Here is a 26,631-nt window from a genome sequence, read left to right as displayed (position 1 = left end):
CTCCCTCCCTCCCTCCCTCCCTCCCAGCTCAGCTCAGCTCAGCTCTTCTCCACCACCCCAGCACTGTCTGGAGTTACTGGTGGGGATTCAGCTGCCCTGGGCGGGCTCCAGATGCTCCCCCGAGCTGTGTCTCCATGTGCCCATGCATCCCACTGGGCACAGAGCCCTCATGCTCTGTGACATCAGGCATGGCAGGGGACATTGGGGACTGAGCAGCAAAGTCCTGGGGATGTCCCTACCCCCTCTGCAGCTTTGTTCCACTGTCCCTCTCCCTCATAATTTTTGGTCTTTTGCTTCTTTTCCTGCTGGTTCTTGGCTTTGTGCTGCTTTGGCAATCCTGCATGGATGGAAATGCTTCTGGCCCATGCACGAGCCCTGCACTGGTGCTGAGCCCAGCTGTCCCCATCCCACCAGCTCTTCCCTGCCAACAGCAGCCACGGGACCCCAGGGTGTGCAGCCCTGCACCCCCAGCCCAAAATTACAAAAATCAGCTTGATATACACTGAGATGTTGCCTCTGGGCTTCCCTGTTGCCTTGGCCAGGCCAGCAGGAGCACATCTAGCATGGATGTGGCTGTGGCTGTTGTGGTGGGCTTGCACTGGGGGAGCTCGTGGGGTGGAGGGGGGGAGGGCAAGGGCTTTTCGGGACACTCATCCCTGGGAGCGCTGGGGGTGCGGCCGCTGCTTTTCATGTGCATGCAACGCCCTGGAAAAGTGGCTTCTTCTGTGCAGGGCTCGAGGCAGTGCCAGGCCAGGGGGGCTCTCAGAGCTGGGATAAAGGACAGCAATTAAACACGGGGCTTGGGAGGATAGAGCAAAGTACATGAACAGCCACAGGGAGAGAAAAACAGCAGGGCAGAGCCTCGGCCCCCGTAAATCTGCAAAGCTCTTAATGGCTCCGTGCACCCTGGAAGGATCCTGGTGGATTTATGTTGCTGGAAGAGTGGGGCTGTAGCATCCCTGCACACTTTGAGGTGTGGGGCTGGCTCGTGGCTCCACTGGCTCCTTCCCTGATGAGCAGATGCCAGCAGTGCTGATGTGTTTTGGGGAGTGATGCTGTGGGTGGGAAGCTGTGAGTGTGGCTGCTGCATTCCCATTGCTAGTGCTGCCAGGCAGGAGGAGGAGGAGCAGCAGCTCTGCTTCAGCATCCCAGGATGAACCTGTTGAAGGATAAACCAGAGCCACAAATTATATCTGGTGCTGAGAAGCCTGAATTTAGGGCTGTTGGGAAGCTGGGATGAGCTCATAAATCTTCTCCAGAGTGCTTTGCCATTGGAGAAACACTGATGTGGTGGAATGGAAATGCAGCCTTGGAATATGTGTCTCTAGTAAAAGGTGCACTGTGAATGTGACATCCCAACGCTATCTCTCCCTCTGGGCCCCTAACCAACAGCCTGGGGGAAATCCCTACATTTGGGACTTCTTTGTTGTTCACTTTTAAAAATTATGGAATTTTTAAAATAATGACCATAATGACCCCTTGGACAAGGTTGCTGTGGACACCCACCACAAATGTGGTCACGCTGAGAGCCGGTGCTTGTGCTCTTCTGCCAGGATGCTGGCTCCTGCCTGGAGTAAATAACCTGTGGGTGCCACAGGGGAGCCTGATTCCTTTATGATGCATTGAATTTTCTGGCAGCTGACTTGCCCTATAACCTCCCTTCCCAATGCTGGAGAAAAGCTGCTTATGCAATTTCTGCTGTTCTCTTTGCACGCTTGCCAGGAGGAACTACTATTCTTACTCCTATTACCCGTAAGTAATTGTCATTCTCCTGCTTTACCCTCCTCCCGGCCACCCCCCTCACCCCGCTGCTCCAACAAGTCCTTATCTCTGCCAAGGGCATTTTAAGGGTCTCTTTGGATCGGGGAAAATAATGCTGCTGAGCTTGTTAGAGACAGAAGGCAGTGTAAAGGGGAAGGGTCAGCAACTCTGAGTTGAATTCTGGATTTTAGCAGTGCCTTGCAGTGTTCCAGCCCCACCACAATGCCGACATGGGCTCAGATCTCCTGTTCATCCTTCTGGTTTAATCACTGCTCTGGCTTTGGAGCCTGATGCTGCCTCTCAGAAACGTTCATTCAGGTTTCTTTGCCTGAATGACTTGAATTTGGGGTGGGAGGTTCTGTCCCAGTGGGAACTCCTGGGATTTCCCAGCATCTTTGTTAGGTGCCTAAAGAGACTCTGCGTGGGGAAAAAGCCTCTTCAGTGGGTGCCGAGCAGGGGGTCCAGCCCATCCCTTGGGATGGATTTGGCCCCTGACATGGCTTTAAAATGACAGAATGATTGGCTTGGAAGGGGCTTAAATCTCATCTCATTCCAACCCTTGCCATGGGTAGGGACACCTTCTACTAGACCTGGGTGTCACACCTGGAGAACCGGGGCTGCGCAGGGCTGGGGCAGATCCATGCAGTGGGAGGTGGCTGGAGAGAGCATTTGACTGCACAGGGGGCACACCTGGCTGTCCAAGGGCAGGGGACAGGAGGGGACATATTGAGGTTGAGCAGCTGGAGTTGCTGCAGCCAGCGAGGGATGCTGCACGTGTGGCTGTGACCGGCTTGGGACAGCAGAGCACCAAAGCATGATGAGCACACTGCTGCAAATAATCCCTTCTGCTCCTGGAATAATCTGAGCCCAGGAGCTTTGAGGGGACCTTAGAGCACCTGATGGTGAGCCCTGCTCACTTCTGCTGCTCCCCACTGCAGGAAACCCGTGAATATGACCAAAGCCACCATAAACTACCGGCATGAGAAGACACACATGATGAGTGCCATCGACAGGAGCTTCACCGACCAGAGCACCCTGCAGGAGGACGAGCGCCTGGGGCTGTCCTTCATGGACACCCACGGCTATGCAAACAGAGGTGAGGGTGGGAGCCTGGCATCCCCTGTTCTCCTTCCACAACTGTGCAAACAGAGGTGAGGTTGGTAACCCAGCATCCCATCGCACAGCTGTGGGAACCAAGGTAAGGATGGGGACCCTGACACCCCCCCTGCTTCCTTTCAGCCACAAACGTGCCCAATAACCCCAAAATATCACAGAAACAGCCTGCCAGAGCTCAAGGTGTGTTTGGACTATGCTCTCAGGCGCAGGGTGGGGTTGTTGGAGTGTCTGTGCAGGGCCAGGAGTTGGACTCGGGGGTCTCTGTGGGTCCCTTTCAACTCAGCATATTCTGTGATTCTCTTGAAGGCTTGGTGTTACATCTATTTTAGACTGATCTGTGTGGCATAGCAGGCTCTTCCCTGCCCTGTGTAAATCTCCAAGGGCATGGATTTCATCGGTGTTGGAGCTTTTGCGCCATCCAGGCTGTGCTGAAGGGGAGGCTCTTTTGGGGAGCTGGATCTGTCTTCTCATGGAGATTTGAGCTTGTGGCTGGGCCGGTTGAGGCCATTTGTGGGCTCAGGATTGGGCTGCAGCCCCCTGGAACTGGGTGAATCCTACCTCCTGGCTTATGCTGAGGTTGGAAGCTTTCCCCCAGCCTTCCTGGCACAGCCTGGGCATTGAAGGGTTAAAGAGCCCCTGTGCTCCCATCAGAGGGAGACTGATAACTTCACACCCACTGGAGGATGTGTCTCCATGCTGATTTAGTTGTAAAATAACTCTTTGGCTGCCCCAGTTTCTGCCATATGCTAATAACATCTGTTACAGTAGCTGCGAGATGCCGCCTGCACGCGGCTCTTCCGGCTCTTCCGCACGGGCTGCGGGAGGAATGTGCTCCCTGCCATTGTCTCATGGATCATTAAAGCCCAGAGGGCAAACTTTTCCTCCTCTGAATACATCCAGCTAGCTTAGGTGTGTTTTTTCTTTGGTTGCTGTCCTTGAAACTCTCCAAGGCTGGTGGGGCTGAGCTGGGGAGCCTGGGCTGCCTGCCATGGCTGGGGGAGTCTCCATTGCCTGTAAACATCCTTAATTAACGAGGGGAAATTAATGACTTGGTGACTGGTTGGTGGCTGTTCCCCCCCACCCCTTCAGTTTCTGTGCATTTAAAAGAAAGTCACTAATCCTCATGGAAACCCCAGTGGTTCCTCAGCATGTGGCTGTGGCAGCACCTTGCAAATGCCAGCAATTAATTAATTCCTCTTTAATCCCAGCAGCTGATGAGCCCATTCCTCAGGTCATGGGATGTGGAGGCGCTCTCCTGGGTTGTCCTGTTATCTCCCACTGCCAGAGGGGATAGATGGGATATTGGGAAGGAATTCTTCCCTCTGAGGGTGGGCAGGCCCTGGTACAGGGTGGCCAGAGCAGCTGTGGCTGCCTGTGGATCCCTGGAAGGGTCCTAGGCCAGGTTGGACAGGGCTGGGAGCAGCCTGGGACAGTGGAAGGTGTCCCTGCCCATGGCAGGGGTGGCACTGGATGGGCTTTAAGGTCCCTTCCAACCCCAACTATTCCATGGGTCCCTGCTTGCCCATCTCTGGGAGTAGCGCAGAGCATCAGGTTTTGTGCAAACCCAAATTTTGGGATCTGGTGTGAGAAATTGCCCTGACAAACACAGGTGAGGTCTTAGCCTGGCTCTGCTGGTAATGACACAGCAAAGGCATAAACCAGGTAAACACTGCACAGGCTCTCCATCAAACAGCAGTGAGCTCCATTTGTGGCAGCGTGAGGAATCCAGAGCTGGTCTCTAGCAGTGAGGGAAATGAACTGTTAAGCTGTGCTGGAGACTTTGGCAAGGGGATTTTTCAACTCAGGATCTTGTGTGAATATTTGGGCATGGAGCTCTTGCTTGTCTGCATGGGAGCTCGTTGTTCCAGCCGAGGGGAAATGAGGTTATTATCCCCTTATGGCCTTGCCTACTGATTTCTAATAGACCTGCTGAGGTCCTAAAAGGCTGTACTGGGCATTCTTGGCTTTGTGGTGTAGGAAGAGCTGCAGAGAGCATGAGGGGATGGGAGCGGGATTGAGGGCTGGTGGTGCCCAGAGAGGGCCTGCAGCAGCCGCATCTCCTGGGTATGTCTTCCCCACCCCTCTGTGCGTGTGAGGAGGTGATGGGGATGCAGCCCAATGTTTGGCTGCCCCCACAGCCCCTCGCTGTCCCTCCCTCGTGCAGGTGACCAGCGCAGCAGCGTGGTCAATGAGTCCAGCAGCCTCCTGGGGGGCTCCCCGCGGCGGCAGTGCGGCCGCAAGGGCTCCCCGTACCACACGGGGCAGCTGCACCCGGCCGTGCGCGTGGCCGACCTCCTGCAGCACATCAACCAGATGAAGACGGCCGAAGGCTACGGCTTCAAGCAGGAGTATGAGGTGGGGACACCTTGTGCCAGCGTCTCGGGGAGCGGGAGGGAGGATGGATGGGATCCGTGTGCAAGGAGACAGTGCTCTACGTCTGGAGCTCTGGATGGAGCTGGAGCTCACAGCTCTGGGCTGGCACTGCCAGCATGGGGGGTGTCCCCAAGTTGGGACTGAATGCTGGCAGCTCTGGGTTATTTCTCAGCTTGAGCAGGTCCCTGAGGTGAGCCAATGCAGCTCAGCCAGCCCTGTCTGCAGTGTGTCATCCCAGCTGTCCTGCAAGGGCCAGGGCTGCTCCTTCCTTTTCCTGTCACCTTCTGCTCTCCAGCACACTTGGCCTGTGATAAGCATGGCCATAGCCTAAGAACAAGCAAATCTTGTGCAGTCTGGCAGCTCCAAGACCATGAAGACCCTAGGGAGAGGATGCTGGGGAGGGTGATGCCAGGGGAGGGATTTCTTTCCCAAGAATTGTTGGTTGGTGGCATCATGTCCATCCCAGCTGGCCAGGTCAGAGCACTCGTAACAGAGCAGGTTATTTCACAAGTTTCTGCCTCAGTACAGCAGCGGGGTCATTTCCTGACTCCTTGGTGTCCCACAGGTCTGGAGATTGAAATTTCCCAGTGAAATTACTGTTTAATGCTCAGCTGTTTCAGGAGCAGGAGCTCTCTTCCATCCCCCCACCGGCCTCATGCATTGGACAAACCAGGGCTTGTGATAATCATTAGTGCTCCTTGAAAAGCTGCTGTATGTTCTTGGAACTAGTCATTTGAAAGCACTCAGATATTATGGGAGGGGAGAAAACATGTAATTTCCTTCCACTTTCCACCTCTTATGCCAATCTATGAATGTCACTGTTATTACACACAAACCTGTTCTGTGCTGGGGAGAGAAAGGAGCTGGGGAGGTTTAGGAATAAAAAAAAAGCTACAACCAACCCTAGGAAAAAAAAAAAAACCAACCAAAACAGGCAGTCTGTAATTTGCTGGAAAATAGACTGTTTTGTGGATGTAACAGGAGTGTGTAGCTGGCAGAGTGTGCTGTGGAGGTGGAGATGAGGCTGCAAAGAGCCAGGTGTTGGGGTGGAGGGACCACCCTGTATGTCCTGCTCCCCAGGGAGCTTTTGGGGCTGGGGGGACCCCAGAGTCCTGCCCTCAGCTCGAGATGTCCATCCTTTCCTTACAGAGTTTCTTTGAAGGCTGGGATGCTCCCCAGGGAGCTTTTGGGGCTGGGGGGACCCCAGAGTCCTGCCCTCAGCTCGAGATGTCCATCCTTTCCTTACAGAGTTTCTTTGAAGGCTGGGATGCTCCCCAGGGAGCTTTTGGGGCTGGGGGGACCCCAGAGTCCTGCCCTCAGCTCGAGATGTCCATCCTTTCCTTACAGAGTTTCTTTGAAGGCTGGGATGCTTCAAAGAAGAAAGACAAGACCAAAGGGAGACAAGATCACGTGTCCACATGTGAGTGCCTTTAGCAAAGGCCTAGATACCCCAAACAGCTTCAGAATCCCATGTTCTGCAGATTTCTGGGCCAGAGTGATTGCCCAGGGTGCCCTGTGGGTGAGCAGGCACTGATGGTTCCTTGTCCCCTGCCCCCAGATGACCGTCACCGCGTGAAGCTGCACCCGCTGCTGGGGGACCCCAACTCCGACTACATCAATGCCAACTACATCGACGTAAGTGGGGACAGGGCCTGTGTCCTTGGGACTCTGGGCTGCAGCACGAGCTTCCTGTGGCCTCTCAGGGTCTGTCCAGCAGCATTTGAAGGACTTTGGACAGCCCAGGGTGGGCTGGTCAGTGCATCTCTGGAACACATCATGAAGGACCTGCCTGAGTTGTGTTCATCAGCAGTTTCTGCTTGTTGCATCTCTCTCTGCTCTGTCCCTCCTTCTCATTCCCTCTCTGCTTTTCTATCCACTTCCCCCTCACCTGCTCATGTGGCCGTGGATCTCCCTCTCCCTGGGTGGGGGATGCAGAGGTTGAGAGGACCAAGAAACCATCTGGGGCTCACACTGGAGTACCCCTTGATCCTGCTGGTGTGTGTAAATCTGGGCAGAGCCCAGCCCTGGTGTCCTCTGAGAGCAGTGTCCCCAAGAGCTATGTCCCCTGCCACCTCCAGTAGTGCTGAGACCAGAGCAGCTGCAGGAAGGCTCCAGCATCTCCTGGAAGCAGCAGCAAATCCCACTTTCCCCTCCTTGCTCAGAGAGTGTTGTCTGTCAGTGGTGGCCTGATCCCAGTGCCCAAGCAGTGTTCCTCAGCCTGTCCCTGTCCCCTGTGTCCTTTCTGCCCTGTCTCTCCATGGCCTGCTCCAGGGCAGGTGCTCTAACCCCTCTGCTCTGTGCCTCACTAATATCTCTGATCTTTTTCTCTCAAACCTGTGTCCCAATGGGATCGTTAAGATTCGGATTAACCGAGAAGTAAGTAGACTCTTCCCCCTCTCCTCCCTTCTCTGCTCCCATCTCCTGCCAGGTCTCACCCTGGGCAGTGTGGTCTAAATACCATCAGGGAGAGGCAGGCTGGGAAAATGTGTCCATAAACCTGGGAATGTCCAGGGAACGGGAAAGCAAGGTCTGTGTGGCACTGGGGCATGGAAAACAGGGCCTGCGTGCTCTGAGAAGGGGTTGAATTTGACCCACAAAAATCCCCTGTGAAAAGACCCACAGGGGATGGAGAAGCCACTGTCACCTCCATGCGTGTGGTGTGGTTTAACTCTGCTGGACATGTGGCCAGGGTGTGGGACACTGTGTTCACAGTCCCTGTGGCAGTAGCCTGGCTGGAATGTGCTCCTTGGCATGTCCTTTTAAGGGCTGAGCAGCTGGGATGAAGGAGGGGAATGGGGCTGTCTCAGCACCAGGTGGCTGCTGTGCAGTGGGGGGTCACCAGTGGGGCTCTCCTGGCAGCAGTGTGGTGGCAGAAGGAGCTGGAGTGGAGCTTGTGGATCCCTCAAGGTGCTGACAAAGGATTTTGCAGACCAGGGGTGTGGGTTGGGCATTACGTGAGCCTCTTGTGGGATGCAGGAGATGTACTGTCCCAGGACAAGGTGTGGGATGGCTGATGAACCTTCTCCTCTTCCTGCAGTGGACTTGCAGGACCTGGCCCAGTGGCTGTAGGGAATTTCTACCAGTTGGGTGTCTGGGAAGTGTCTAAGGGTCTGTGCCCCAGCTTGGGAGTGATGTTTCTGCTTCCCTTGCAGGGCTACCACAGGTCCAACCACTTCATAGCCACACAAGGTGAGTCAGGCCCTGCCTTTTCAGCCAGTGGTTCCTCAGTTCCTGTGTAGCAGCCAGGTTTTATTCCTGGTGGGATTAAACCTTGCAGGAACGGGAAGGGAGGGGGCCAGTGTGGAGGTGCTCCCACCCCTCCTGCCTCCCCTTGGCACTGCACAGCCCTGGGGAAAAGGGCTCTCAGGTGCTCTGGAGCTGTTTGTGCCTCAGAGGCAGGAGGGGGGAACATGGTAGCATTGGGCCACTGCCAGGGCTGGGTTCTGCTGGTGGTGCCCATCCATCCGTGGGGGCTTTTACTGTGTCCCACAGGGCCCAAGCAGGAGATGGTGTACGACTTCTGGCGCATGGTGTGGCAGGAGCACTGTTCCAGCATCGTGATGATCACCAAGCTGGTGGAGGTGGGCCGGGTAAGCGTCCCTGTTACCGTGCCATGCCATCCCATCCCTGCTGGAAGCCGTCTCTGCAGAGCCTAGCCCCCATCCCGTGCTCTCCTTGCAGGTGAAATGCTCCAAGTACTGGCCGGATGACTCCGAGATGTACGGGGACATCAAGATCACGCTGGTGGAGTCGGAGACGTTGGCTGAGTACGCTGTGCGCACCTTCGCCCTTGAGAGGGTACGGCCCTGTCCCTGCCCCACCCTGCCTCGGGGACAGACCCCCCCCCGGGCACCTCTCATGCTCCACAGCCTGGCATTTGAGTACCCTGTTTATTTAACCCAGTATGGGGTCACCAGTCACTCCTTTCTTTGCCTTTTCCCTGGCTCTGCACCCTGTGCCGGGCGAGTGGCTCAGTCCCACCTTCGTTTGGACAGTGAGTGAGTGTTTAATTTTTGTGTGAGTGTGGTGGGGGTGAAGGATGCGTTCCTCTCCTCTGGGCTGGAGGTGATGTAGCCATCACTCTGCAGCACGGTAACTGGAGATGGAGCCAGTGCAATTTACCCCTTAATCTACAGGGATGTCAAATTACTGTCTGGTTATAGGGCAGGGACACCTGAGGCTGCAGCCACCTCCTCCTTTTTCTGCTTGGTGGTTTTTAACCCTCTTGCAGCCAAGAGGAAAGAGCTGTGGGGCTGCCCAAGCATGTGACTGCTGTGTGGTCCATCTGCGCGTGGGTGCTGAGCTGGCAAAATCATGGATTCCTGAGAAAATGAAGTGTTTGAGTGACCTTGCCCTCTCACCCTTCCCTTGCAGCGGGGTTACTCGGCCCGGCACGAGGTGAAGCAGTTCCACTTCATGTCGTGGCCCGAGCACGGTGTCCCCTACCATGCCACAGGGCTGCTGGCCTTCATCCGCAGGGTGAAGGCGTCCACGCCGCCCGACGCCGGCCCCATCGTCATCCACTGCAGGTGGGACAGGACACATGTCACAGGTGGGGGTGGAGGGGACCTTAAAGCTCATTCCCCCACCACGGGCTGGGACGCCTTCCACTAGTCCAGATTCCTCCACCCCCTGTCTGACCTGGCCTTGACATCCCTCTGTGATGGCATCTCTCTGTGAAATGTCACTGCTGGGCTGGTGGCAGCAGGGGCTGGTCCAGGGGGACAAGCAGGGAGCAGCACTGTTTTGGGGCTGCCCCAGCCTGTTACTGGTGACAGCTCTGTCCCAGTGGGCATAGGTGAAATGGCAATGAGCAGCTTGACCACTGCTGATGGTCTGGCTGAAGGGAGAGGCAGGGGGGCAGCAGGACAGCCCTGTTCCCAGGGTTACCCACAGGGCTGTCCCTGCAGGGCTCAGCCACTGGAGCTGGGAGGACACGAGTGATACATCTGAGCAGCTTTGGTGGCTCTCTGTGCCCTGAGCAGGCTTTCCCACATGATGGGCTAATGGCTTTTCCTCCACTGGGCAAACCAGGAGGAGTTGATGAGTGGGAGGGATTTTTTTTATTTTTTATTTGATTTCTCCCTGTCAACTGCCTCATCAGTGTTCATTCACCAGCCAGTGTGATTAGTGCCCATAGCCTGTAATCACTGATAATCATGACGAGTGATTCATCAGCCCCAGAAATTAGTATTTCACTGGAAAAGACTCTGAAGGAAAGGAACAGGGGAGTGGTTCCATTCCTGACACATCGCTGGAGGGGGGGTGTCAGGGCACAGTAGGTCTTTGACTGTGACAGCAGCCATGCCAGGGCCTGGATGTCACCACTGCTGGACTCACTCTGGGTACCCTGCTGGGCTTAGCCTTACCCTGAGGGTCTCACCTGGTGCATTCAGACCTGTTCATGCCAGGGGAGCCTCACTGGTCTGCCAGGGCTCAGAGCTGAGCCCTCCTTGGTGCTTTTGGGCTGAGATCCCAGGGGACTTTTGGCACTTAGATGGTTTAGTTGTCGGTTTTATTGCAAAAACCATGTGTTGTGCTGCCTTAAATTAAAAATTAACTTTAGACATGGGTGCTTATCTGATCTTCATACACCCTTGGGGCTGCAGCAGGGGTGTTTGAGCAGGTTTACGGCTAAACCAGCCTCTGGAGGTGTGTGAGGTCCTGGCAGCCCTGCGGGGTTGCCGGGTACAGGATCTGTGTGTTGAGCCCTCGCCCACAGAGGCATTGCTGGGTGCCCAGCAGCCTTTCGGGCTGTGTGTGGATGCCAGCACAGACTGTGAATGTGTTTGCTGTTTCCCCCTCCATCCCCAGTGCTGGCACGGGGAGGACTGGTTGTTACATCGTGCTGGATGTGATGTTGGACATGGCTGAGTGCGAGGGTGTCGTGGACATCTACAACTGCGTGAAGACCCTGTGCTCGCGGAGGATCAACATGATCCAGACAGAGGTGAGCGGGCGTCGGGGACAGCTGGAGACACCTGGGGCTGCTGTCACCAGCCGGCCCTGGAGGCTCAGCCCTGTCCCCTCTCCTCCCCAAAGGAGCAGTACATCTTCATCCATGACGCCATCCTGGAGGCCTGTCTGTGTGGGGAGACCAGCATCCCTGCCAGCGAGTTCAAGCCCACCTACAAGGAGATGGTGAGGATAGAGCCACAGAGCAACTCCTCGCAGCTGCGGGAGGAGTTCCAGGTGAGCGTCCCCAAACCTCTGCAACTCCCCCTTGTCCTTACCCTGCCGGTGCCCCCCCTGCTGGGACTAGGCAGGGCTTTGAGGGGGACCCGTGTACCCGCAGACCCTGAACTCGGTGACCCCACACCTGGATGTGGAGGAGTGCAGCATCGCGCTCCTGCCCCGCAACCGGGAGCGCAACCGCAGCATGGACGTCCTGCCGCCCGACCGATGCCTTCCCTTCCTCATCTCCGTGGATGGAGACAGCAACAACTACATCAATGCGGCCTTAACTGACGTGAGTGTTCCCTGGGGAGGGAAGAGGCTGCTTCCTGTGGGCTCAGGCAACTCTTCGTGGTAGAACTTTGTTTGGTTTGGATTTATGGCCTCGTTTTGCACATGGGCAGGAGGGGAAGGGTTGGGATGGCATAATGGGGTCCTGCCACTCCTTCTTTTGTGTAGTAGCACCCTGCAAGAGCTTTTCTCCTGCTCTCACGAGCCAGGCACTGAGGGACTCCAGGATTTTGCAGTGATAGTGGAGCAGGGGAGGGAGAGGAAGCTTTTGTGGGGGTTGGTAGCATTAAGGGTAGCCAGCCCCTGCTGTGATCCTCCTGCCCCTCCTGATGTAACTGGGAAGGCTCAACTGCTCCCAGAGCCAACATGCATCCCCCTGATGCAGTCAGAAAGGACCCCGTGGTGACAAAGCTGTCTCCTAATGGCTGATGACCACAAAGCAGAGCAGAGGATGCTGCAGGCTCCAAGCCCACACTGAGGGATGGGGTCATTCATCACCAGCCCCACTTCCCTTTCCTTGAAATGCTTTGCATGGGCAGCACAGAGACCCCCACACCTCAGGCATCTTTCCCAGACCCTCCTGGTCATGGCTGAGTGCTGGCACCAGGCTGAGCCTTATGTTTTCCATGCTGTGGGTGATTTATCCTGCTGAACCTCTGTGCAGATCCCATCTCCCTGATTCCTGCTCCCACAGCAAAAGCAGTTTGCAAAGCAGAGTGAGCTGCTGGTGGTGGGGAGTGGCTCTCGTACTGCTGCAGTGGGATGGGAGTTTTGTTTCCAGCTTGCTTGCTGTTTGCATATCCATTTTATCTTTATGCATCACTGAGCCTCCCTTAATCTCTGCTGAAGGGTCAGTGAATGAAATATTTTTTATAGACAGACAAAGCCCTTTGGATGAAATTCTTGCTGAAGGGATAAAACCTATTTCCCTCTTTGGGTAAAAAAAAAAAAGTCTCATTCTCTTTAAGTGCCAAAGTGGTTTGCTCAGTCAGTCTGTCCATCTGCCAGATCAGCTTGGCCTGTGCTACCCATCAGTGGTGCTGGTGCCAGTGGAGCCGTGCCCTGCTCCACACCCTGCTGTCACTTACACCTGTGCCAGGAGGAGGGTGCCAAGGCAAGCCTGGGCATGGTGAAATCTCTTTCCCCCTGCTGCTCTCATGCCCCTGCTTGAAGATGGAAAGCTCTTGCTGAGTGCTGGGGTCTCACTGCTGCCCACAGACATGGCCACGGGAATGACACAATAAGTTCATTTCTGTGAGCTCAGTCAGGAGGTGCTGCAGCAGGCAGAAGACCCCCATTAGCAGAGAGCTGTGCTGATTCTGTGTCTGAAGAGGCTTGAGCCAAACTGTGTTAAGTGTGCCTGATGCAGTGCTGAGCTCAGCTGTCCCTTGGCAAACCAGCAGCAGGATGACCAAGGGGAGATGTATCTTGTTCAAAGCACAAACCAGAGATACAGTAATTTCCTTCCCTCCCACTTCCTTCTTGCAATCTCTAGGATCTTTTTGGGGGGGGAGGTTTCTTCTTCCCCACAAAAAAAAAAATGAACCCAGGTCAGTGGTTGTCTCTGCTGCTCTCAGTACCTGGTGATGGGGTGCTGTGTGTGGGGGTGATGCTGTGGGTGATGCTTCCAGTCAGGGCCAGGGTGCAGAGCTGGGGTTTGGGGTCTTCTGGGGGCCACAGCTTCTGCTTGTTCTTTGCTCAAAAGGTAGCATCTTTTCCCTAGTTATTTATGCAAAATACTCTTTCCTGTGAGAGCAAAACGTGGGTGTTTTCATCCTGACAAAGGGCAGGGATCACCTGGATCTTCTCATCACCAGGGCATGGAGGAACTGAGGCTGTGCCAGGGAGACCAGCTCTGCTCAGGCATGGAGAAGAGGGGTTTGGTCCCACTCATCTGGTTGTATTGATTCTTTGGGGTGTGACAAAAGTGGCCCCAGTGTCACCACCGTCTCCTTACTGGTGCTCATCTTTCCTCTCCACAGAGCTACACCAAGAGCGCTGCCTTCATCGTCACCCTGCACCCGCTGCAGAACACCACCACCGACTTCTGGCGGCTGGTGTACGACTACGGCTGCACCTCCATCGTCATGCTCAACCAGCTCAACCAGTCCAACTCCGCCTGGGTCAGTGCTGCTGCCTGGGCTGCGCCGGCCCATGGGTGGCTTTGTCCTGCTCCATCCCCATTGCCATGACAGTGCTGCAGCCCCTTGCCTTGCTCACTCAGCAATTTCTCCTCTGCAAGGGCACACGGGCCTGTATGCAGCACTCAGGATTTGTCCCCTGTAAGCACAGGGCTGGCCAGCTGGGGACAAAGAGGTGTTGATCAGCAGCCCAGCCTGGGCGCATGGTGTTGGTGTTGCACTAACATTGAGTTGGCATAGTGTTGGAGTTGGTGTAGTGCTGGCTTTGAGTTGGTGTTGCATTGGTGTTGAGTTGGCATTGGCTTTGAGTTGGTGTTGGCATTAAATTGGCATCGGCGTTCCATTGGTATTGATGTTGCAATGTTGTTGCATTGCTGTTGTGTTGGTGTTGATGTTGCCTTGCCTTTGAGTTGGTGTTCCATTGGTGTTGACATTGCTCCAACAGGTCCATGTTCCCCGAGCTGGAGGCAGCTCTGCAGGTGGGGTCTCACCTGAGCAGGGCAGAGGGACAGAATCCCTTCCTTCCCTCTGCCACTTTTTCTTGTTACTCAGCCCTGCCTCTCTCTTGCTGTCTGTTCTTCAGGGGTGTCTGGGTTACAATATTTAGCTGGATCATAAATGTTTACTGGTATAAGACCAACAGGTAATAAATCAACCTTTCTAGCAGGCAGCTGCGAAAGGTGACTTTGAGGGTACAGCCCTCACTTGAACTACGCCTTGCCAAGGGAAGTTTTAATATCCAAATTATAGTTCTAAGTCTGGAAGGCTCAGAGATCTCAGAGATTTATAGCCCCTATTAATAACCAATTATTCCTGAGACACATTTGCCGTGCAGTTGGGCCCAGGCCGTGGCTGACCTGCATTGCTAAATGCCCTGTGAAAGTGTGGTGACAAACATCATATATTTTGTGTCGGTGCTGGTTTCCCAGCTGTCACACTGTGAAAACAATCTCACCCATGCTCCAGGGACCAAGCAATCCATCAGTGCCATGATGGACACAGGGAGGGGGAGTTGCTCCCCAGAGGTGTAGCTGGGATTGCTTTGGCTTGTTTGGGATGCCCTGGCCATGGGATGAGGAGCACTGACATCCCACGTTGCTGTCACTGCTGGTGGCAGAGTGGCTCCTAAAGCCAGCAGGGCTTGAGAGCCAGCTGGGAGCAGCCCAGCCCTGCTCTGTTGTTGTGCAGGATCAGGTCTGTGCTGGAACTGGGGCACAGCCCATCCTGCATCCTCCTGGAACAGCAGTGTCCATTCCAGGCAGTGTCAGCGGTTGTGTCTGTGCAGTGTGAGGAGGCTGTGTGGGTGCTGGGGGTGCACCTGACCTTTCATGTCTGACCCCTCAATAAGCTGGGAGATCCTCCAGCCACTGATGTTCTGAGTGAGAAATGGCGCTGTGGTCCAGCACCCCACCCTGGGGCCACCATCCCACCCTGGGGCCACCCCGTGCCAGCAGCCCCCCAGGTCCAGCACCAGCCACTCCCTTCAGAGGCGTCTCCTGCTGCCCTTGCCGTGTCCCAGCCCGCATTTCCAGTCCCGATGAGCTGTGCTTCTCTCCACAGCCCTGCCTGCAGTACTGGCCCGAGCCGGGGCTCCAGCACTACGGCCCCATGGAGGTGGAGTACATCTCGGGAGTGGCGGATGAGGACATCGTGTCCCGGCTCTTCCGAGTCCAGAACATCACACGGGTGAGCTGCTTTATATGAATTACAGAAGCCCAGGATGGTTTAGGTTGGAAGGGAACTTCAAAACCATGCTGTTCCTACCATGGACAGGGACACCTTCCAGTATCCCAGATTGCTCCAAGCCCATCCAGCCTGACCTTGGATGCTTCCAGGGATCCAGAGGCAGCCACAGCTTCTCTGGGCACCCTGTGCCAGGGCTTGACAACTCTTTTGGTGGAGAAATTTTCCCCTAATACCCCATCTAAACTTTCCATGATGCAGCTTGAGGCTGTTTTCTCTTTTTTAATCACTTGTTACCTCGGAGAAGAGACTGACCCCACCTGGCTTCAACATTTCAGGGAGTTGTTAAGAGCAGTAGAATCCTTCCTGACTGTTGGGGTCTCCAGCCTAACTCAGCTCCTGCAGAGGAGACAGCCCCAGCTCTCCTCCTGCCAGAGAAGAACTTGTAACATTGCCATTGCTCCATCCAACCTTTCTGGAGTTGACAGCTCCTTGAAAGGTGTTAGAAAACTGCCAGAAGACCTTTCTCCTCCTGCCTGAAGCTCCATCTCTGTCCTGCCACACACATAGGACAGGATAGACACTCTCCACGTGGGCACAGCAGCTCCCCTGGCATCAGCAGAGCCCTTTCCCTGCAGGATGAGAAGATCCACACAGATTTTTACCCTTTGTCAGTGTTGTATGGCTGGTTAAGCTTGCCTTGAAGGAAGAGAAATGCAGGGCAGCAGGGAAAGGATGTGGTGATGCAGAGCTGTACATGGAAAAAAGCAGCTGATTTACCTACAAATGCCAGCTGGGAGGAGATGGCATCCCTGATGTCTTTAAACTCCTAATGGTTGCCAAGAGGCTGAGGCCAGTGCCCCAGTGAAGGTCACTGGGCAGATGGGAATTAGGGAGCTTGGAAGGGAACGTGTGGCTTGGCTGATGGCCCAGCTGGGAAGGTGCTTCAGCGGGGTGGCCAGGGCCAGAGGAGGTAAATCCTGATTATCTGAACTCTTAACACAAAGAGGGTTTTGGTTCACGCTCCCCGAGGGAGCATCTGGCATTTTCTGGGTGTCAGCACAAAATCCTACACCAAATATGCTCATCTCTCAGGTGGTAGGATATACTCTGGGCTAAATTAAAATGCAGTGTGATGGAAATCTCTGGATTGACGAGGAGATTCCTCCAGGGAGCAGATTGCTGGAGCAGGGCTGGGAAATGCATGGAGCCACTTTGTGCCAAGCCTTGCTGGAATGGAGATGGGCATTGGGGGTGTCACAAGTGCTCTAGAGCTCTCACCTCACTTCAAAGCAGATCCCAAAATTTTCTTTCCCAGTCTGTCAAAGGAGTTTTCTTCTGTTTCAACTCCATTTATTTGTTTCCTCTTCCTCCTCTTCCTTCCTGGCTTCCAGCAGGAAGCAAAAACTGGAGCCTAGGGTGGTCACAGACACATCCCCAGCTCACATCAGAGCTCCCAAAAAGGTTCAGAATGGAAGCAAAAACTGGAGCCTAGGGTGGTTAGGCCATCACAGACACATCCCCAGCTCACATCAGAGCTCCCAAAAAGGTTCAGAAAAACCCCTGTTTGAAATGTGCAGGTTAGAGTGGGCACCAAATTCCCTCAACTCTCAGTCCGCAGGAATATCAACTCCCCCACAGCAACACCTGGTCCTGCTGGGTGGAGAAGGTCTGCTGCTCATCCCACTGAGCAGGCACCTGAAACTGCATGGACAGAGCCCTCCAGAGCTGAGTGTCCCCCAGCTGTGCCTGACCCCCCATCTGGCCCTGGCCCCCCCTTTCTCCTCCATGTGCTCCCCACACATGAGCTGTGAGCCCCAGGTTGTGTCTGGGGGGGTGACCATGGTCTCATCCCATCCCGTACTTGGGATGCTCCGAGTGCTCCAGAGCAGGAATGCCACATCTGCCCAGCTAAAGCCTGCTGGGCTCTGTGGATGTAATCCTCCTTCTGGATCCAGCTAACCAGATTAAGTTTCCAAACTAACCAAATTACCAGGTATTAAGCTCCTGCCTCCGTGGCAGCCTCTCAGCAGCCTCCTGGTTTACAGTGAGCACAACAGAACCACATCCCATGGATCTTGGCCATGCAAAGAGGAAGGTGTGATGGAGAGGCCTCGGGGGAGGCTCAGGGGCCTGGGAGAAGGTTTTGGGAGATACAGAGAGCCCAAGATGCTGTGAGGGTGGATAAACCATGTCAGTGAAGTTGTCCTGGGTGGTGGAATGAGTGTGAGCTGGAGGCCAGGGCTGAACCGCCCATGTTAAAGCAGCAGGAAAGGGTTTTCCTCTCTGCCTCTGCTGTCCATGTGTGGCAAACCCCTCTTTCCCTCCATCAAACCTCTCCTGCCCTCTGTTAGATCTTCAGTGGAGGCAAGTGAGGGCAGCCTATGGGTTCCAGCTGATGGGTTTTGCTTTTCCAGTTGCAGGAGGGGCACCTGATGGTCCGGCATTTCCAGTACCTGCGCTGGTCAGCCTATCGTGACACCCCAGACTCCAAGAAGTCTTTCCTGCACCTCCTGGCCCAGGTGGAGAGGTGGCAGAAGGAAAGTGGTGATGGCAGGACTGTGGTGCACTGCTTGTGAGTGTCAGCTGGGGAGGAGCAGGCTCTGCTGGGGCGGAGATCCCTCCAGATTCCATGTCCACAGCACTGCCTGGAGACCCTCACAAAGCCCTCACTGGGGTGACTTTGTCCCCAGATGGGGCTACCTCTGCCACAACATGAGTTTTGGGTCACCTCATGCATGAGATGGATGCTCAGCAGGGTGACACCAAGCTGCCCTTTGTGCTGGTCCCCCACCCTGGGCAGAGGTCCCAGCCCTGTCCCCACATCCCGTGTGTGTAACAGGCTCCGAAGGGACGTGGCAGGAGCTGTGCCACTGCCACCACTTGCTGCTCATTGTTGGGGGGGACAGAGAATCATGCAGTGATTTGGCTGGGAAGGGACCTTAAAGCTCATCTTGTTCCAGTGGGAGGGACACCTCAGGTTGCTCTGAGCCCTGTCCACCCCTGTCCTCCCCGTGGGGTTGGCTCATGAACACCGTGTGTGCTCCCCTCGGATGGGACCCAGCACATTCACAGATGGGGAGAGACAGCAGGCGAGCCTTTAATCAAAAACTAATTACAGCCTTGTCCATCTTCGTTAGCTGAAGGATAATTTGGGAACATGCTTTATAAAGCTCTGGCACCGTGTTCTTTCTCTCTTCCTCTCCCATGTCCCCATTGCTGTTAGGCTTCAGGTGTGGTGGTGTGGGAACAGGGTTCAGCCCAGGATTTGGGGAGGTTCCCAGTGCCCCATGTGGATTGTGGGGCAGTTCCTCCAGGCAGCAGCACCACCGTGTCACCTGTCCAGGGTCACCCTGTGCAGGGCAGGAGGGACACAGTTTCCCCAAGGTCACAAGGAGTTGATCCATGACAGGGTCTAGGACCTGAGCCCAAATGTCCAAGATCCAGCCTTGGTAATCCAAAAGGGTTTTTTCATGCTCTGGTGAGGGTTGGAGGGCAGGATCATTGTCCTGCCACCCCATGGGCAGGTTCAGGTCCCCTGGCACAGGTACAAGCCCCTGCTCTGGGACACCCACCCCTGGGATGCAAGGCTAGATAGGGAGACTTGGAGGGAGCAGGAAGGTGCTGTGATGCCACCTTCTCACCCCTGACATGTGTGTTTGTCCCACCAGGAACGGATCCCCTGGGATGCAAGGCTAGATAGGGAAAGGGAGACTTGGAGGGTGCAGGAAGGTGCTGTGATGCCACCTTCTCACCCCTGACATGTGTGTTTGTCCCACCAGGAACGGAGGTGGCCGGAGCGGCACCTTCTGTGCCTCCACCATGATCCTGGAGATGATCAAGTGTCACAACATGGCAGATGTTTTCTTTGCTGCCAAGACCCTCCGCAACTACAAACCAAATATGGTGGAGACCTTGGTAAGCACCAGACCCTCCCTGTCCACCCTGGCTTCTGCTCCTGGCACGGAGGAGAGGTGTGGGGGATGCCCACCTCCCAAAACACTGCCTTTTCCACCCCAAATCCTGACCAGCATCATGGGCATCCTCGCACCAACTCTGTGCTGGGGTGGGCTGGGAAGTGAGGCAGCTGCTCAAAGCAGCCTCAGGCTTGTCTTCATCCTGCTGTGCCAGCACAGCCTTGGAGTCCGTGCTGGGATTGCTGGAAATCCTCCCAGGAGTTGTAAGGCAGTCACATTAACCCACGGGGTGCAACTGTGGTTCTTTGGAAGGTTGGTGGCATTGGGAGCAGTGCTGGTGTGGAGTGAGATAAATTCCTGTCAGAAATATGAAAGGGAATGAGCAGCACTTGGAGTGAAATGAATGGGTGCACAAGCTGCTGGGAGCAGCAATGGAGTGATGTGTCCTGAGGAGGAGGCTGGAGCTGGCAGCAGGTCAGGGCAAAAAGCCTCTGCCCTAATTCAGGCCTCTGATGACGGAACAGGGGAGGGAGCGGGCACTTGGCTGTCCCTGTGGTGGAGGGATCCAGGTGCCTCATGATGTTTTAAGAGCAAGTCAGCTGGAAATGTTTACCATGTTTAGATTATAACATCCCTAAGTTGCAAAATGAAATGGTTTTGAGGAGGGGATGTGATTTGCATTAGGAATTAAAAGCAGAGGAGAAGGAGAGGGAGGGGAGAGGGGAGCAGGGGGAGGGATGCAGATAATGGAAAGATGATGTGACAAGCATGAAGCCACCAGACCCATTGGGCTAAATTGCAAGGGTATTAAAAAAAGGTAACACATTTCCCATCAGGACACAAGCCTCCTCCCGCCTCAAATGAACCTGAACTGGCTATTCTGGGAATCTCAATCTCCCAGAGTCACCGGGAGGCCGGATCCATGCCTGGTGTAAGGAGCTCAGCCCAGCAGAGAGCACTTCCTGCTGCCTGCGCCTCTTCCCCCTCTGTTTGCCCCGGGGGTTATTTTTATATGATAAATGGAAACAATCCCTTTCCTTAATCCAAAAAGCATTATGTGCTTTTAATCTGGGCTGCCGCAGCCTCCTGGCTTTGAAGTCCTTCTCCCCTCTGCCTGCTCCCACCTGGGATCCCGTGGCCGCCCACCCGTGTGGGATAACAGGATTTTCGTGCCAGTGCTCAGGCTCCAATCCCATCCTGCGGCCAGGATCTGGGGAGATGAGCTCTCCCCTCTCCCTCCCTGCTGTCACACCCGCAGCGCTCCCACCTGAGTCCCAGTGCCTGCAGCAGCACCAAAATCCTGATTTCTTTGGGGTTTTGCTCTCCTGGGATGGGCACTGCCACAGTCGGAGCTCTCCTGAGGATTTTGTGCTGAGGGTGGGAGAGCGTGGGAACAGGTCATGGAAAGGAGGACGGGGATGGATGAGCCTGCCCTCACAAGCCCCAGTTCAGGGATTTTTGTAACAAAACCAGGAGTCAGCCGCTCTGGGCTTTCCCTTTGTGCAGCTGGTGGGGATTGAAGGGTGGGCGGATGCTGATAGCACCCCTGGATGTCTCACAAAAAGATGGGAGAGGGAGTCTGGTCCTGCTGGGCAAGGGAATTTATGATAAAGGAATATCCTGGCAGCCAGGGTAGGACATCTCCACCCACTCCAACCATGGATATCTGCCTGGGTGCTCTCCCCTTTTCTAGCCTCTGCTGAACTCAGAAACAAAAACTCCTTGATTTCCTGCCTAAGGTTTTATTGTGGACACCTCTGACCCCAGACTCTGTTGTTCCCACATCTCTTCCACCATTTGATTGACACATGTCAGTCACTGAGGTGATTAAATTGCTGACCCTCCAGTGTTGGTTGTACCTGGGGTGGTGAATAAAGGTATTTTCACAATAAGGGGATATTGCAGTCCTGGTCCCTCCCTTGGGGCAGGTGAAGGTGCTGTGTGTCTCCAAAATGCTGGATTTCAGTGCGTGTGGAGCTGTGGGATCTGGGGCACCATGCCCCTGCCCCAGCAGTGTCTGTCGTTTGCCAAGAGTGGAGTTTTTCCTGGCTGTGGCTTCAGCAGAGCTGTCAGGGGTCCCCAACAGGCTGGCAGGTGTTTCCTTAGGGTTGTTGATGTGTGTTTTTCCTCACATTCACTTTGGGAAACAGTTCCCTCAGGATTGTAACACCCTCTCTTCTCTCTCTGAACAGGAGCAGTACCATTTCTGCTACGACATAGCACTGGAATACCTGGAGTCCCTGGAGACCAGATAGCACCTGGCCACGAGAGGGGCAGCAAGGGCTTGTGTAGGGGCCGTGCCAGCCGCGCTTCCCAGCTGGGCACTGTGTCCCTGCTCGGGGTGGGCAGGGAAACTGCAAAGGAAAGCAAACAGCAAAACCCACCAGGAAACTTGGGATCCAGAAAACAAAAGGACGTGGAGATGTGTTGGCCACTCTCCATCTTCATCCTCCACTCTCCTTCCTTCCTCCCTGCCCTGGGCATGGCCGAGTGGGTGGATCCCGCAGCTCAGCCTGGGGTTGGTGTGTGCAGGATGCGGCCCTGCAGTGCTGCTGGGTCTCTGGAGCTGCTGGAGAGGAGGCCAGGGAGGGGAGGAAGAGGAGGCCAGAAGGAGCTGAGGCTGTTTCCCATCAGAGGAGGATGGACACTGGGAGATGTTGCTCTCTGGTGTGTGGAATTGAAGCTGCTCCTCGGGGAGCCCGGAGGCTGCCGGAGGTTTTGCCTCGGTGGGACTCACTCTGAGCCCGAGCAAAGGCCTCCCCAGGAGCTCCTGAGTTTCTGCCTGTTGGCACCATGAGTTTGATCCTATTTTAGTTCTGTGAGTTCTGACCCTTTGTGTATCCAGCCCTGGACGGCCAGGGATGAGGGATGGGGAGCACTGGCCATGCAATGTCCTTCTGCAAGGACTGATCTGGACCCTCCTGGTGCTTTTGCAAAGGGTTGGAGGGGATGGTTCCCCAGTGTCTCCACACTTTCCTCTCCATCTGTAGCAGTGAATTCTTCGTGATGTCCCACAGGCACTGGCTCATGGCTCTGTTTTTAACCCTTCCTTTGTGCATCACTGCATTTGAAGCAAAATCCTCAAAATTTGGGTCCATCCCAAATACTTCCTGGATGCCACCCCTGGGCAGTTGCCCATTGATGCTTTTGGTTTTTGCTGGGCCTGGTGGGGCAGGAGGATCGATTTTGGGCTGGTGTTGGCTTGGGCTGAGCTGTGCCAAAGCCATGGCTGTGCATTGGGGCTGAACAGGGGAAGGTCCCCACACCTCTGTGCCACCTGGGCTGGTGGCTGAAGGTACCTGAGGCGTTTCAGCTCCATCCTGCTGCAGGTGGGTGTGAAATGGCACTTTTTCCATTGATGTTGTGGTAACTACTGGGATTCTGCTCTCAGGCTGGTTGTAATAAAATAAATGGCCTTGGAAAGGTGCATCCAGAGGGATCCGGGTCTGGGGAGGCTGGTTCTGTCCTGAGGGCCAGGCAGAACCCTTCCCCATCACTTCTGGGGCGGATGGAGCAGAGCAGATGAGAAACTCCTCCAGATGCTGAGGTTTCATGTGGGCAGCCCTGTACTTCATCCATCTGCCCCCTTCACCCCCCATCCCCCAGCCATGCCTCCCCAGGGCAGGGGCAGCTCCCCTGCCCTGCCTGCCTGGGGCTGCCAATCCACTGCCCAGGGAATTCACCCCAGGGATTCATGAAGGCTGCACAGCTGAAATGGCTGGAGGAGAAACCCAGGAGAGGTTTCCATCCACCTTCCAAAGGTGAAAGAGAGCAGGAAGAGCCATCCCTGCCCTCTCTGCCCTTGGACAATGTGCCAGTGCTGTGGTGATGGGATTTCAGCACCATCCCAGACCCTTGGTTCTGCCACCTCCTCCTGAGGAATTCAGTCTGACAATAACTTATTCCAAGGGCTATATGACATCATTCCTTCCTTCTTTCCATCCCTGCTGTCTCACCTGCAGTGTGCCCATTCTGTCTTGTCACCAAAAGGTCTTTTTTACTCCCCAATGGTCCAGTAACACCAGTACCTGGCTACACTAGTACTTACACTGGGATAAATTTGTGTCCTTTTCCCAGTCCCCATCTCTCCATAGACCTGTGCTGTCCTAGGGAAGGTGCTGCATGCTGGGTGCAGAAGTTGTTTGGTTTTGGATAAAAATGGCTGAGCTGAGCCTCTGAAATCCCTGGGAATGGGATGGGAAGCTCTGGGGGATGTCCAGCCTGGGGAGCTGGAGGGATGCTGCTGCCTGGGCCACCCACATCCCCCCTGCAGTCCAGAGGGAGAGAGCATCCCACAGGGCCCTGCAGGTAAAGTATTGCCAGAAAGAGGAAAAGGACGAGAGAAACCCCATTTAGTCCTACAGAGACTGGAGGAGTTGTATATATGTTTGAAAATCAAGATTTTTTTCCTTTTTATTTTATTTTGATACCTCCTTGCTGGGTGTCTGTGGGTTTTTAGGCCATCTCTGGTGAAAGGCAGATTTTGAAATCCAAGTGCTATAAAACCCAACCCATCTCCAACTTCTACTGACGTGCTCCTCTGACACGAGGCAAGGACATCCTGTACATAGAAATATATATATAGAAATCTATATATAAAAATATAAATACTGTTCTTAAGATGGATAATGTTTATTGGTATTACAGATTGGAGTGGTGCTTTTTTTTAAAATAAAAACAAAAAGAAAAAAAAAGGAAAAAATTAAAACCCAAGAAAAACCACCAAATTGGAACAATTTTGTCTATATGCAGTCAAAGTGCTCCTAAAAGCTGGCAGCATCCTAGAGCTGGTGCCAAAGGGACTTGGGACCATGAGGCAGCTCCACCATGGACGAGGATGGAGCAGTGGGACCGAGGGAGGGACATGTCTGATGTGGATTGTACCACACACATCCAGCTGTTGTTAACGGTTTTTTTATTATTTTGTTATTATTTTTGGCTTTCTTTCCTTTTAAGAAAATCAGTTGCATAAATAAATGTTCCAAATTTGTGATGGCCTCTGGAGTTCTTTCCTGGCTCTGAGCTGGGAGCTGTGCTGGGGGGAGCCCTGAGGTGCAGAAAAAGCCTCTCTCTCAGCCTTATCTTTTAAAGGGCCGGCTTCCTACAAAGCCCCCATGGCACAGAGGAGATGGGGTTGCTTTGTGCTTCCAGAGCTTTGCTGTTGGTGCCCTCCTGGAGATCTTGGACTGGGCAGGGTTACCAGCCACCCTGGCTGCCCACAGCTTCTGATGGAGCTTCCCCCTTGCTGGAAGAGGTGGTGTGGAAGAAAAAGAGTGCCAGAGGATTTCCCAGCTGGGAAATGAAGTCCTGTTGTAAGAAGAGCCTTCAGGAAAAGTTCCTGCATTGTCTTCAGTGATTTATTTATTACAAAGCAGCCTTCAGTTAAATGTGTTGCGATATGAAACACTTCCAGTAACACTTGAGTCTTAATTTAATGGAGACCAAGGAAAAAAAATCTAATTGACTTGTCAGGATTGTTTTTCGTCTTTAATTAAGGCTCATGAAGGAAGCAGTAATTACACTTTACTGGTAAATAATAAAAATGGGGATCATGCAAACTAAAACCAGGTCCTGCCCTTAGGAAGGGCTCTGGGTGTGTGGGTTCAGCCCTGGCAGGGGTGTCCCTGGGGCTCAGCTCTGTGTCCCCAGGGCTGTTCTGGAGGGCAGGGTGGGCTCAGACTGGTCTGAAGAGTGACAGCAGCTGCTCCCATCAGGAACAGAGAATTGTGGCTGGTTAAGGTAAAAACAGGAGCAGTTCTGTGGGGACAAGGGTGGTGGCCACTGGGTTTGGTGCTTCTCCAAGGAGCTCAGGGGCAGTGGCATCAGTGTCCTTCCTTACTTCATTCCTGCATCTCCTGGAAGAGTCGTGGACAGCCCAGAGAGCCAACAGGCCTCAGAGCCAGGACAGCAGCAGAAGCTCAGGTGCTCATCCTGTGGAGATGTCCTTCTGTCCCTCCTTGGATGCATCAGCATGTCCTGGTGAGTAACCTGTTGGGGCTGGGATGGGACGGGACCCTCTCCCTGTTTTGCAGAGCCTGGAGAGCTTGGCATGGGCATGGCTTGAGGCATTTGGGTCCTGCTGCTGCTCTGCCAGGCCTGGACAGATAAGAGTCCCTTAAAGGGAGCACTTTGTGTTAATAACCAATCCAAATACAAGTCCAGTGCCCATCTCTTGGCTCTTGGCAATTGCTTGCCAGCTCAACGCCTCCTTTGTGCTGTTATCTGCAGCACACATGCCCGGTAGAGCTGGTAAGAATTTCCCTAAGCCAATGTCATGGTATTGTTGGGGGTGACCTGGGTGCTCTCATTCCATCCACAGGCTCGCTCCCTAATCCTGGCTGACAGACAGCACTGGTGGTGTTGGAGAGTTCAGCTCCAGCCCAGGAGGCATCCAGCAGTTGCTACAGAGATGGCAGGTGGGGACCCCTGTCCCACCCCTCTCCACCTGCCCAGAGGGGCCGGTGTTCCCAGTGGATGCTCAGCTTTGTCCTCACTGGCCCCACTGTGGCCCTCCTGCCCCTGGAGAGCCCACAGCCCCAAAATCTCTGCAGGACACGGGGGGTGTTGTCAGGAGGGTGCCCAGGTCTCACCCACCCTGGTATGGAGAGCCATGACCAAGGCTGCCAAAGGAATGGTGGGTGGGGATTTCTCTTCCTTCAGGGGAAGCCAGACTCTTCCCAGGGTGGGGGTCCCACCTGAAGCCCCCATCCCTGTCCCTCCCAGCAGCTCATGGCACATCAGCCCTCTAAAGTTTGGGCTTGTTCCTTTTGATGTGGTGTTTTGGAAGCTGCCTTGAGCCAAGGGGCAGGGCAGAGGCAGGGCTGAGAGAGGCTGTGCTGAACCCTCCTGATTAACCTTGGCAGATTAATTCACTAAAACAAAACCAAATTCAATTAATTCCGGTGGCCCATTTATCACCTGGGATGTCCCTGCAAGGCCAAGAGCTGCTGTGGCTCAGGCTGGGCTCATCCTCATTCCCCCTCTGATCCCTGTCCTGCCCACGCCTGCCTGCGGAGCTGGACCGAGCTGGACTGGGACAAACCCAGCCCACTGCTGGCCCTGGGGAGGGACAAGCGTGGGGAAGGCTGGCTGGGCAGGATGGCTGTTGTGGTGTGATGTCATGGCTTGCCTCAGTTTCCCTGGTTTCTCCCTGAAGTTTCCTTCCCCAGGTGGGC

The 26,631-nt window shown here is 54.6% G+C and overlaps 1 protein-coding gene across 4 annotated transcripts in view; it reads left to right on the top strand.

Moving 5' to 3' along the window:
• Nucleotides 1–24,447, top strand: part of PTPRU (protein tyrosine phosphatase receptor type U) — a 56,754-nt gene extending 32,307 nt beyond the window's left edge. Inside the window, exons 15-32 of one of the 4 annotated variants that reach the window (XM_039729183.1) lie at nucleotides 1,723–1,752; nucleotides 2,700–2,857; nucleotides 5,042–5,232; nucleotides 6,598–6,670; nucleotides 6,809–6,885; nucleotides 7,609–7,626; nucleotides 8,403–8,439; nucleotides 8,743–8,840; nucleotides 8,932–9,048; nucleotides 9,625–9,779; nucleotides 11,065–11,200; nucleotides 11,293–11,442; nucleotides 11,546–11,719; nucleotides 13,698–13,838; nucleotides 15,417–15,542; nucleotides 17,957–18,114; nucleotides 19,322–19,457; nucleotides 21,649–24,447. In XM_039729183.1, the coding sequence (XP_039585117.1) occupies nucleotides 1,723–1,752; nucleotides 2,700–2,857; nucleotides 5,042–5,232; nucleotides 6,598–6,670; nucleotides 6,809–6,885; nucleotides 7,609–7,626; nucleotides 8,403–8,439; nucleotides 8,743–8,840; nucleotides 8,932–9,048; nucleotides 9,625–9,779; nucleotides 11,065–11,200; nucleotides 11,293–11,442; nucleotides 11,546–11,719; nucleotides 13,698–13,838; nucleotides 15,417–15,542; nucleotides 17,957–18,114; nucleotides 19,322–19,457; nucleotides 21,649–21,711 (2,038 nt within the window). In that variant the 3' untranslated portion in view covers nucleotides 21,712–24,447. The remainder of the gene's footprint in view (nucleotides 1–1,722; nucleotides 1,753–2,699; nucleotides 2,858–5,041; nucleotides 5,233–6,597; nucleotides 6,671–6,808; nucleotides 6,886–7,608; nucleotides 7,627–8,402; nucleotides 8,440–8,742; nucleotides 8,841–8,931; nucleotides 9,049–9,624; nucleotides 9,780–11,064; nucleotides 11,201–11,292; nucleotides 11,443–11,545; nucleotides 11,720–13,697; nucleotides 13,839–15,416; nucleotides 15,543–17,956; nucleotides 18,115–19,321; nucleotides 19,458–21,648) is intronic. The other 3 variants (XM_039729185.1, XM_039729184.1, XM_039729186.1) reach the window with 3 other exon arrangements.
• The last annotated feature ends 2,184 nt before the right edge of the window (nucleotides 24,448–26,631 follow it).

The sequence above is a fragment of the Passer montanus genome, unplaced genomic scaffold (genome assembly GCF_014805655.1).
Source record: "Passer montanus isolate IOZ18808 unplaced genomic scaffold, ASM1480565v1 scaffold68, whole genome shotgun sequence".
NCBI lineage: Eukaryota > Metazoa > Chordata > Aves > Passeriformes > Passeridae > Passer > Passer montanus.
The sequence above is the reverse complement of the archived record's forward strand: the minus strand, read 5'-3'. Positions and strand labels throughout refer to the sequence as shown.